Source organism: Ambystoma mexicanum, chromosome 9 (genome assembly GCF_040938575.1).
Source record: "Ambystoma mexicanum isolate Mex_15411 chromosome 9, UKY_AmexF1_1, whole genome shotgun sequence".
NCBI classification, from domain to species: domain Eukaryota; kingdom Metazoa; phylum Chordata; class Amphibia; order Caudata; family Ambystomatidae; genus Ambystoma; species Ambystoma mexicanum.
In genome coordinates this window covers 1,042,062,607-1,042,075,080 of record NC_090931.1, presented here as the reverse complement: position 1 = coordinate 1,042,075,080, position 12,474 = coordinate 1,042,062,607, and the positions used below count along the sequence as shown (strand labels likewise).

The 12,474-nt window shown below is 46.3% G+C and overlaps 1 protein-coding gene across 4 annotated transcripts in view; it reads right to left on the bottom strand.

Annotated features, from left to right (window-relative positions):
- Positions 1-8,104, bottom strand: part of KCNH7 (potassium voltage-gated channel subfamily H member 7) — a 2,172,707-nt gene extending 2,164,603 nt beyond the window's left edge. For 2 of the 4 annotated variants that reach the window (XM_069616315.1, XM_069616317.1), the window contains exon 1: positions 7,413-8,103. In XM_069616315.1, the coding sequence (XP_069472416.1) occupies positions 7,413-7,488 (76 nt within the window). In that variant the 5' untranslated portion in view covers positions 7,489-8,103. Of the gene's footprint in view, positions 1-7,412 lie in introns of all 4 variants that reach the window. The other 2 variants (XM_069616318.1, XM_069616316.1) reach the window with 2 other exon arrangements.
- Positions 8,105-12,474: the final 4,370 nt, after the last annotated feature.

Below are 12,474 nucleotides of genomic sequence, written 5' to 3'. Positions count from 1 at the left end.
GACCCATATGCGATCCAGGCGCACAAGGGTCAGGGGTGAGGAGGTGTGGCAGTGGTGCACTGGCTAGGGCGCATTTGTGCTTTTCCCTCCAAGGAGGGAGAGTGAATCATGCAGGATGCCTCAGGTCCACTGCTGGCCAAGAAAACGGTTGACCCACGTTCGAGACAGGTGCTCAGGGGATGCGGCAACACCGCCAGCCATCATGGAGCTTAGCCCAGGGTACGAGATAGTTCTTCCAATGAGTCTGATAAGCAGACACAGCCCGTGGCAGCCTGGCACAGAACAATCCCCTCTGTGTGGCCCCCGGAGTGAAAACCCCAATGGTTTTATGGTGTGGGGGTGGCTGTGGGTTCCTTGGCAGGGCAGGCAGCTGCTGAACACATTGGCACTCTGCACGGCCAGGGACACACCCCAAGCATGCAGAGGGCACTGCTCAGTAAACCATGGTTGTCAAGTTTTACATTTACATGCAGGATTCATTGACTAAGTCCATATTTATTCCAGAATGCATGCCTAGAAAAGCAGGCCAGGAGGTTGACAAGCCATGCTCAGGCCCCTCCAGATGGCATGGCTCAGAGGTGTCCCAGCCAGTGCCCTGCCAATCCAGCAGTGCTAAACCAGCCACTGTGCACCTGCCTCTGATGCAGTGTGCCAGCAACATTACTCTGCAGAGTTCCTCACAGAGGACCCAGCCCACTCAGGCCAACGCACAAAGGCATCGAGGGCAGGTCCATGGATGGACAGGGGTGCTACCCAACCCTTTGGTGCCACTGGGTACACTATGGCTGTCAAGTTACCCGTTTCCATAGAGGACACCTCAAGACTGTCCAGTTTCTTTACTTTCATGCACTGCATGTCTATGCAAGCTGAGAAAGTGATTTAGGGTGAAATGAGGTGGATGGGATCCAGGTGTGTACTTTGTGCAGGTTGGTTCATGGCACTCAGGGGAGCACAGTGCATGATGACATTGGTGGCAGGGATGTGTTCACTGTTTTGGGTATATTTATGTGCGTTGGCCTGAGGTGAGCAGGTCCAACTGCATGGGTGCAGAGGGAGACATGGAGATGGGAGGCTGGCAAATCACTGCTTGCAGTTGTTGCATGGCATTCAGGGGGGCACACAGTGATGGTGTTGTGGCCAGGGATGCTGTCACTTTTTGGGTTGTTTAATAGAAATGGAAGGCTGGCGAGTTATTGCTTGCAGTTGTTGCATGGCACTCAGGGGGGCACAGGGTGCAATTTCATTGGGTGCAGGGATGTGTTACCTGCTCTGATCTTGTGTTTTCCTTTCTTCTGAGGCCTTCTGCTAGGGGAGATAGTTGCTGCTACGCAAGGACACAGGGCTGTGGAATGCCTGCACGCCAAGCCTCAGCCGTCTAAGCTGCTTTCAGCACCTACAGAAAAGTGCATTGCTACATGACTGAGGACAGCTGGAGCACACTCTCAAGGGAAAATAGCTGAGGTGAGATGGTCATCTTTTTTTAACTGAAGTTGCACATTTCTCAGTAGGCGACGGGTTTCCGGCAACCCTGTAACAGCCATGCCGCCACCTGATATCCCGGTGCCACTAGGACAAGTGGTGGCGGTAATGGTTACTCCCCATTTCCATGGAGTACAATTGGACTCCATGGAAATATGGACACGGAAGCACTGACACCGTTGCCAGTGCTTCGGTGACAACCATGACCGTAGGGGGCCTGAATGCCCAGCAGGCCTGCCATGGCCCCTACCAGCATTGTTGTAGTATGGCAGCCCAGAAAGGGTGCTGGTAAATTGCTACTGGCACCCTTATTTCCAGACTGCCATACTTGTAATGAGGCCCATTGTGTCCTGTGTTTTTTCCCACTACCTTGCATTCTTTTTGTTGATATATTACCCCTTGCTTAACTGATTGATTTGCCATTGTGCTATTGATCAATCATTCATTGACTTCACCTTATTATACAGATGTGGTCAGTTACTCTTTTAATGACAGTACTAAAATTTTCCAGGAAAGAGTTTATGGGCCTAATTCACAGAAGCTTTTTATAATGGCAAACCCCCATTGGAAAACAATCTGTGAATAAGGTCCTTTGTCCCTGTTAAACCCATTTCTTATTGTTTAAAAACTGGAATACAGTGCTTTAAGTGGGGGCGCTAAATTGAAGGGGGCTCTAGTTAGGGAGAGTGACCTAAGTACGAGTGCTTAGGTCATGCACCCCAAAAGCCCCCCACCCTTGCATTCATGGAGCCGTGGTTAAAGAAACGCCTGCCGCGTGATGTCTCTTTATTCCAAAGCAGGAGGAGGGCTGGGTTGGCCAGCCTCACCTTTTGTTTCTGAGTAAAGAGCTAAAATGCAGTGGAAGCCCTTTAACCAAGTACGGTTAATAGGCTTCCGGTTACAGGTTAGCTCCTTACTCCAAAACAAAAGGAGAGGCAGGCCAACCCATCCCTCCTCCTGTTTGTGAACAAAGAGACATCATGCAGCAGGTTTAGCCGAAGCACTGCTCGGTTACACGGCTGACTTCGGGCATCAGCATTTTCGAATTAGAAAGAAAAAAAAAAAAAAAAAACATTGGGCCTCATTAATTGCATGGTCTAGTAAAAAATGTTATTTAAAAAATAGATAGGCCACATAAAAAAAAAATACTAGCATCCTCTGTTTTAAAACTTCCTATGTAAAATTTTGAGCTATTCAAGCTCAAAATTCGAAAAAGCAAGCACAGGGGCGCAGCCATTTTGTGAAATGGAGGCCCTCCTGTGCTGGCTTTTGCTTTTGCGGCACTAATGAAGGAAAAGCCAGCCAGCTGTAGTAAACAAAGTCTACCGCTGGGTGGCTTTCCCTTCATTAGTGCCGGGACTCGGAGGACGCAGACCGGAGACCAGAGCAGGAAAGCTGCAGCTGAATCTCGGTAAGTGCTATTTAGTTTTTTTACAAAAAATAAGCACTAGCTGCGGTTTTTTTTCTAAGTTTTCCCGGGCTGGAGGAGCCCGGAAAACTTAGAAATAAAACCACAGCTTTAAAAACGTATTTATGTTTGCAGACGCTTTTGAAGCGACCGCAAACATAAATACAACGTTATTGTGTTGGAAAACGCTGCGGTTTTTCTTTCCAAGTTTCTCAGGCTCCTCCGGCTCGGAGGAGCCTGAGAAACTTGATAAGAAAAACCGCAGCGTTTTCCAACACAACCGCGTTGTGTCTGCCTGAATCTGCTTTACCATTTGGGGCTCTCGGGCTCCCCACGAGCCCCAAATGGAAAAGCAGATTCAGGCAGACAACGCGGCATTGCGGAAAACAACCGCGTTGTGTCTGCCTAAATCTGCTTTCCCATTTGGGGCTCTCGGGCTCCCCATGGGGAGCCCGAGAGCCCCAAATGGGAAAGCAGATTCAGGCAGACAACGCAGCATTTAGCATTTCCCATTTGGGGCTCTCGGGCTCCCCACGGGGAGCCCGAGAGCCCCAAATGGGAAATCAGGTGCAGGTAGAAACACTACGCGGCATGTAAACATAACCGTGTGTGTTTCTGCCTGCTGTGGCTTTCACTTTCGGTCTCCGGTGCTGAGCACCGGAGACCCAAAGTGATAGCCACAGCAGGCAGAAACACACGCGGTTGTGTTGTATTTATGTTTGCGGTCGCTTCAAAAGCGTCCGCAAACATAAATAAAATGTTTTTAAAGCTGCGGTTTTATTTCTAAGTTTTCCGGGCTCCTCCAGCCCGGAAAACTTAGAAAAAAAAACGCAGCTAGTGCTTATTTTTTGTAAAAAAAATAAATAGCACTTACTGAGATTCAGCTGCAGCTTTCCTGCTCTGGTCTCCGGTCCGTGTCCTCCGAGTCCCGGCACTAATGAAGGGAAAGCCACCCAGCGGTAGACTTTGTTTACTACAGCTGGCTGGCTTTTCCTTCATTAGTGCCGCAAAAGCAAAAGCCAGCACAGGAGGGCCTCCATTTCAGAAAATGGCTGCGCCTCTGTGCTTGCTTTTTTGAATTTTGAGCTTGAATAGCTCAAAATTTTACATAGGAAGTTTTAAAACGGAGGATGCTAGTATTTTTTTTATGTGGCCTATCTATTTTTTAAATAAACCATCCCTTTAAGGCCCTGGCAGTACGGTATGGTCAGTGCCAGTATGGCACCGTCACCGTCCATATCATACCGCCTTATTCCGAGTTTCCCTTGCGGGTTCCTGACAGCCTGCCACGTCTTACTGGCACCCATTATACGCGGTGCCGGGCAACTATGCTCCCGACCCCCATTGTGCCCTATGGGGCAGAATGGGAATCGGGAGCCCGGCATTACCGCCTCCCGCGAATGTGCAATTACCACCCCCTTCATCTCATAATGGACTGGTTATTGCCCAATTGCGGGAGGCGGTGCCAGTGGCAAGCATGGCGGTAGCCGCGCCTGCTATACAGGCACGGCTTCTGCCATGCTCGTGATGAGGCCCATTGCCTTTCCTTTTTTCTAATCTGAAATGCTGGCACCTGCAAGCAGCCATGTAACCGTGCAGCACTCGGCTAAACGGCTGCCTGAGAGGTCGACGAGGCTAGTTGGGGTGCCCCAGCAGTTCCCTGGTTCTTGAGTCCTTCTCAGAGACTGCTGGGACTTGGACACAGTTAGCCCCATCCCAATTAAAGCCCTGCTGGAATTTCTGCTTTCAGTAAAAGTTTATGTGCAATAGGCCTGTACCTGAAGCCCATCTTACTATCACTTTATTTGAAGCCAACGAGGAGCCTGGGGTTCACAACACCTTGCACGTGGCGATAATGCACGCTAACCCACAGTGTTAAAGAAACACATTACACTAGCGTTGCCCAAGTGGTGTTGCCCCTGGGCCATTTCCTAAGTCAGTGGAGCACTCCCTGGAACTTTCTCATATTTCCTGGCGCAGGTCATTAAGTGACTTAAGGCAACAGGCCTCCGCGTTTACATGCAGACATCGCAAGATAAGCGAGGATGTGCTGTAAGAAAACATCGGTGTCTGTCGCCCAGGGCATGAGTGTTATCCTTTCTGTTAAAGTGCCCTGCTAATGTTCCATGTTTTCTTTTGGGATATTGTTTGAAAACAGAATGCGTTACCTGATCAGGTTTGTTGTAAAGAAGTGCCATCGTCTCTCCAGTGCGCTTCGCTATGTTAAAATGAGTTTATTTTTCATTAAACGCGGGTGGGCGTTACAGCAATAGGAGGCGAATAGTAAAGGCAGCGCATCTTAAAGTGACTTTATATGTCTTCATGTTCGTTATTTGGAAGCGAACGGGGCAGGGGAAGTAATTTCACGTGCGCGCTCCCTGCCGTTGCTTGGGTATCAGAGAAAGCACTGATGCAAAACTCCATTGTCTTGCCCCGAAGGTATTAGCTGTACAGTGGATGTGCTCCACGCGGGCGCATTAAAAAGGAAACAGCATTGCCTTACACCCATTATGCACGAGGTACTCGGATCAAGTCTCCGCCCCCAGAATGCGGCCATCATCAGTGCACGCTCCAGTGGCAGCAGCCAGGCATCTGCTTCTCGCAAGCTTGGTGCTTATTTGTCATTTCTAATTGAATTGCCCACTTACAAAATCTACTTTTCACTAGAAACAAAAGGCATAGCTTCAAAACTCAAACCGCCCTCGGAGATAGCCAATCAGATTGAGAGTTATCTGAGAGAGGCGGTGCCATTTCTATCACGGTTAACACACCTGTGAACTATCGAGAACGCATATCCTGGCCGACAGACGATGGCGTCGGCTGGTTTCTCACATGATGGCCTCTGGAATAAATGCTGAACTCAAATCATGTCATTCAGAATAGGCGTAGAGACTGCGCGTTTAAAAATGCGTATTAGATAAGCAGGTAGGTTTAGCAATGGCAATTATGAGTGAAATTACATTAGCTTAGCCCCAAGCCACCAGTGCAAATATAGCATTTAGCAGCACTCGGTCTGTGCAAAAGGCCAGTGGTAGCAGCTCAATATGTCGGATCCTTAGCTCCACTTGCTCAGTGAGCCCATGGACGAAAATAGTCTTCATGCATTTTGAACTAGTTGTTATTAACAACGTGCATTTTAACTGTATGGCTCTCATTACGGCAACGGCCACAACGTGGTATATATAATACATGCCGTTGTTTATGAAGTAGCACCTAGTAATGAGCTGGGGTGGTGAGGTTGACTTGCTGCATGCAAAAGCGGACAGAGTATTGCCTGGGGTAATTAGTACCACCCTGCTACGAGCTGGGCTCGCAGGGGGTATTTATTACAGGAAGTAGACAGGACATATGCAGGACATCATTCCACCTAGCTGTGAGTTGGGACTGCATGGGATATTCTTTGTACAGGGTAGATAGAAAGTACTTAATTGGACTATTAATACCACTTACTTAAGAGTTGGGAACAGACTGGATAGTTACCACACTGGTTACATGGAAAGCACTGTAAGCAGTTACTGCCCAATCGTTACCCCATGTAGTAGTTCGTATTTACCCCATACAATACATATCTAAAGGTGATCTCAAGTCAAAATAAGGTGGTTTTAATAACACGTGGCATTTAAAATACCATTTGTGTTTCACTGTTACCACCATACTCAAAAAGAGGCTGTAAGTCTCGTATACATCTATGAAAGTATCAATTTGGTAGGCATCTAGCTATAAACATTAACACTAACAAGGATAATAGTATAATGTGTACATGCAGTGCTTCATGTCAGATATCGCCCACTTCTAAGCGCTGCAATATTAGGTGGCAATGATGCCCAATTAACGGGGCTCAGTGCACCAAACTGGAAAGATGAAGGGCTGAGTCTGCCCTGCTGCAAATCAATAGCCAACACATGCCCAGGACAATCAGTTAACCCGCTGAGCTATTATTAGCCCAAGAGAATATCCAATCTATCCCCATGTATGTATCTACCTCCCTTTCCATCTGTCCTTCCACACATTTATATTTGCACACAGGTGACCACGGCGAGCATTCGTATCTTCGACCCCTTGCCGTCATGTATAGTTGCACCCATGTATTAAGTAGTCTTTGCATTCACCCGGCTGCACGTGCATACTTATATATCAGTAGAAGGAGCATGTTCCTTCTACTGATATCCATCTACCTAGCATCCAGTCAGACAACAGTCCCCCGCACATTTCACCCAGCAGCCGCGCATCTGCTTTAGCCACCCATCTATTCAGCAGTGCATCCATGCCCTGTATGGCTATCAGTCCATTAGTCCATATCTCCAAATCCCGCTCACGCACCCGTTCAATCAGCCCTCTCTCCTGACTTCACGTGCATGTTATGTGCATACTTATAGCCATACAAAGTCATCGGTTTCTATCAAAGTGCACCTTTTCTAGCAGTTTTACTCCCTCTAGAACTGACGGAGTCGTTCTTTGTTGTGAACCATCCTTGCAGAAATAACAGGACTATGAACATGCTTCAGTAGGTACAAAAATAACTTACTTTGCCCTTCAAATTTGCGGATGATCGTGCCCAGAAATGTATTCTGTGGTGCCACATGTCCCCTTCGAACAGGCATATTTGTGCTTCTGTGGGCTCTTGCTGCGAGTGAGCCGTTTCCCAACTGTCTACTCCAAGTACCACCTCCTTCAATGGAACGGTCCAGGGCTCTGCGCGAGCTCCCCCGCGCCACACATCATCCCCGATAAGCACCACCACTTCTAGAGACGGGAATTCTCCCGAGGAGGCTGATCCATCCCGGCTCCCGAGGGCAGCGCGGGGATGGCGCGGAGATAGCGAAGGGGCCGGGGATGGAGTGGGGGGACGGGGGGGCGGTCACAGGGGAGACGGATGCATCGAGCTAACAACAAACATGGCAAGTGAGAGCGGAAAAGGGCTGTGACCCCGGCGCCTCCCGAACGCGCAGTGCTGCTGCTGCGATGGTGGGGCTGGGAGACTCGCGCTGCTCCACTGGAGGGAGGGCCGCTCCCCTCGGCGCTGGTGCACAGCACTGATTACTCAAGCGTGGCTCGGCAGGAGCCAGCCAATAAATCTCTCCAAACTCGGCGACACATCAAGAGGAAGATAACGTTTCTGCCTGCCACATCCCCTTTCCCATCGGGAGCTGGGAGCCAGCGGCAGTAGGATCGCGCGCTGTCATGCGTGTGTGTGCGCACTTTGCAAGGGCTTTTAGCAGCATCCCCTCGCGTTCCTTTCTTCATTTCTCCTGGTTTAAGGCGTTGTTACACCCTCTATTTCTGTTCCCCATCTGCGCTTTCAGTGTTACGTGTCTTTGATGCTGTTACACCACTCTTCTACCTGGCAGCTCCACACACCACCTTACAGCCTCACGGTGCTTTTGCTGCGCGCGGTGCCCCTTTCTACACTTCTTTGACTGGTTAGACACGTTTTCTTTCTCTAAGGTCACATTTATGAATTGACGGTGCAGCACAGAAAAAACAAGAGATGATAATATCACGCGGTAAGGACATACGTCTTCAAGGTGTCCTGGGGGAAGAGAGTAGACTCAATTAACTCCCCAGCAATGTTGTAAGCAAGGTGTCCCCCCCAGCCCCCCCCGCTCAAATTGGAATTAGCTGTTCGACAAACCATAGCATGCAGAGTGTATATTGTTTTTTTTGTAAACAACTGGGAGGACATATAGGTATTGAACAACCACAAAGCAAGCATTTCTGTTAAAAAATAAGTTTATCTGGAAGTTCGACCCTTGACAAACGTTAAGGCACTCATTTGTCAACCCTATGATGTCATTTTAAAGTGACCCCTGGTATCATTGAGCATGAATTGGGTTGGGACCAAAGAAAAATGTGAGGACACAAAAGACACAGGGCCTCATCACGAGTTGGGCGGGATCCCAGTGGTAATACCAACGGGGCTATTAGTGTTACCGCCAACCCCCCGGCACCAGGGGTGTTGGTATGTCTGGAAAATATCCAGGGCTACGCTAATGTCGGGACTGTCGGGAATCGGGGCTAGGTAGCATTTTGGTTTTAGCCCCTGAGATTTTATCTGGGGCTACCACCAAAATACCTGGGGCTATAGCCCCCTAAACCCCCCTCCAGCAACGCCTCTGCCCGGCACTATGTGCACCAGATCACGGGTTTGGCGGGAACAGTAATTATCCATTCCACAATGGGCCCATTCAGGAATTCCCCATTCCCCATTGGGCCCAATCAGGGATTTTCAACGCTAATACCGTCGGTGGTATTACCGCACAGTAATAGCGCCGACAATCGGCAAATTCACGGTGGATTTATCCCCAGCTCAGAGCTGGGGGTAAATCCTGCCAAACCCCTGATTTGGTGGACCCTTAAATGCAGCAGTAATAGCGTTACTGCTGCATTTAAGGGTTACCGCCAAACTCATGATGAGTCAGAGAGATATGTTTTACAGATTTGTGTTTGAGAGAAAATGTGTTAAATAAAGTGTGACATCCCTTTCTTTGCTATTGTAGTAAAACATGTACTCTCTTGCATCTGGAGAGACAGTAATGGTGGCAAAAGAGAGCCCCTTTTCTTAAATGACTTCAAAGGAAACATAGTATTTATTCACGGGTATTGAAAGGCAGGACACATTTATTTAAACTTCGAACAACCCGAAAGTAATGTGGTTAAACATGTTTGAACCAAGGATGAGCTTATGAAAACTTCAAACCTGCTGGCTATATAAGGAGTCATGGTACTAAACTTCATGCAGTCTTGGGCAAGCTTTTAGAGTGGCAGGAGCTTTTTGTGGAGGTTGTGGACATTTGTCAAAGAGACAATAACATTAGAATAGTTGAGTGAGAGGAAGGGTTTTCAGAGTTGGTGATGTAGTGAGGTTTTGGAGAATACTTAACAAAAAATGGAGATAAAGCCCACCTATAACTTCAAAGTAATACTCGGTAAGAAGTTTTTTGGATTGTGGTTTTGGATGAGGGTAGCATAGAGAGTGAAATCAGCATGGGTGTTTTGTTCGTGGGTGTGACCAGTCGGATTCTGATCCGCAGGAGTACAATGATGAATAGGGGTAAAAATGCCCACTTATCCCTCACACATCTACAAACCAAGAGCCAATGCAATCACAAAGGTAAAGCAGGCACAGTTTAGAGATATACCTCTTTCACCTTGTGTGGTAACGTGGGCCGACGGAAGACTATGCTCTGTAGAGGGGTGTGAGTGTGATCCAGTAGTGACAGAAACAACACAGTAATACAGTCCAAAATAAAGTGAATCTCCAATCAAGGTTCTATATATATATATATATATATATATATATATATATATATATATATATATATGTGGTAGACCCTGTACAAGAGTGCAGGGAAGGCGGAAGGCACTTCAGGGAGCGTTCTTGCATGCAGAAATCGTGGCAAAACACTGAGGCAGCAAACCATTAATGTATTTGTATTTGTTTTATTTATATAGCGCAGACCAGGCCCAAGGGCAACCAGGAGCATATCTTAGAAGAATGTTACAGGCATGACATATAGTTACAGTGGTCACAATAGATTGTGAACAAAATTTACAGTTGACAAAACAGTTCAGAGCAACAAACAGAGCAGTAGTGACGGAGAAAAGCATAACAAGGGACCCAGTGGACCAACCAGGATCAGTAGAACGGTTGTTAGTGAGATGTGGCTAGCCAAAGCTTGGCTTTGTGTTTGAATAGGTTGAATGAAGGTAAGGTTCTGATAGAGAGAGGTACAGTGTTCCAGAGCTTGGCTGCCAAGACCGGGAAGCTGTCTGCCCCAGCAGATTGGATCTTAAATCTAGGGATCGCAAGACCTTGGGATTGTGCAGATCTGAGTACTCGCGATGGTATATGCTGTGTAAATCGTGAGGCAAGGTACGTAGGGGCCTAATTGTTTACGCATTTGTATGTGAGGTCCAGTGCTTTGAGTGAGATTCTTTGTGCGACTGAGAGCCATTTGAGGTTCTTCTTGGTTTCTGAGATGTGAGCAGAGCGGGGAATATTGAGGGCCACTCTGATGGCATTATTTTGGGTAATCTGAAGTTTGTTAAGGTTGCCCTTGTTGGTGCCTTGGTACAGATCGTTGCAGTAGTCCAGTTTGGACATAACCAAGGTCCTAGCCAGGGTGATGCAGTTCTGAGTGGTTATGTATGCCAAAAAATATTCTTTAATAAATTAAATGTCCAGGACAGAAAAGTAAACGGCAAGAAAATGACGCGTTTCGCGGTAACAAACTGCTTGCTCACGTTAAGGGCGAGAAACACAGAGGAAGGACTATTTATTCAGATTTACACTCTATGATCATAGTATAGAGAGTCACGCACATTTCCTATAGGTCTGTTACACAGTTCGGCCATCTTTGATTGGGTTCAAAAACTAAGCCACACATAATGGCAAAACAAAACAAGACATGCTTTTAAAATCGAGCATTCTAAATAGTAGGCAAAACATATTACAGAGTAAAAATCCCTTCATCTAGGATGTCTATTGATATAAACAGTACAGTATTTGAAATTTAGTGCATAGTGCACATACATATTTTTTTCATTTTAAGACTCATGTGTATTTAAATTACTTAATCTAGTACAAATGCCTTTTTAGACTGGCTGTGCAAAATATGCCATATACAACAAAATGTTGTTAAAGTGCTATGTGCAATCAGCAGCCACGGAGTACAACTCCGAATTAATAAAGTGCAACGTGCATATAGCCGCCTCACAATATCATTCTCTGTATGAGAATGAGATAAAGTGCTTAGTGCATAAAAAGTTTTTTTGTACTATGAAAATACACAGATATCATTAATTACTGCATCAATAAAAAGTTCTCAACAGTCCGTAGATCAATTGCCTGCATATAATAAAATCTCAATTACAGAGTAAATCATGAGTAATATTACCAACCAAAAAATTATTTAAACCAAAGATGGAAAGAGACTGAAAATGAGAAATTGTGCTAACTAGTAATTGTATTCCCGTGTTAATAAATACTTCAACAAAAAATGAATTGCTCGCCCCGACAAGAAAAAGAAGTGAAAAATATTAAAAAAGAAGAATAAAGGAAAGATCTTAAAATATATTCAATCCTTCATTTGTAGGAAAGATGTTGATTTAAAAGACCTTCTAACCTTTATACTAGTGAGAAGCCTATTTTCTGACTGTGCTGCAAACAAACTTCTAATCAACAGAAGGTATTTACATTTGTATTGACTCGAGGCTAATAATAAAGTTCATCAGGAAAAAAGTCATAAAAACACATGTTATTCGTAGAGACAGGAACTTATCGGGCCATGCTGGAATCTGGAGTTTTCTTAAGCAATTCCTACTTATAATTATTTCAAAAAGTTGCTATAAAAAGTCAGGTGCCTAGGAATGTGTATAGTTCTTCATCTAGATTGTGGCCTTGTGGTTTCTTGGTCTCATAGTCCAGAATATATATGGTTTCCGATTGTCTCAGTAGGAGTTCCCTATTGCCACCCCTTGCTGATTTTTGGATGGAGTGTATTCCAAAGTATCCAAAACCTTCTAGTTTCCCTCCGTGTTTCTCTTGGAAATGTAGGGCTATAGGGTATGTTGGATCGACATTTTTA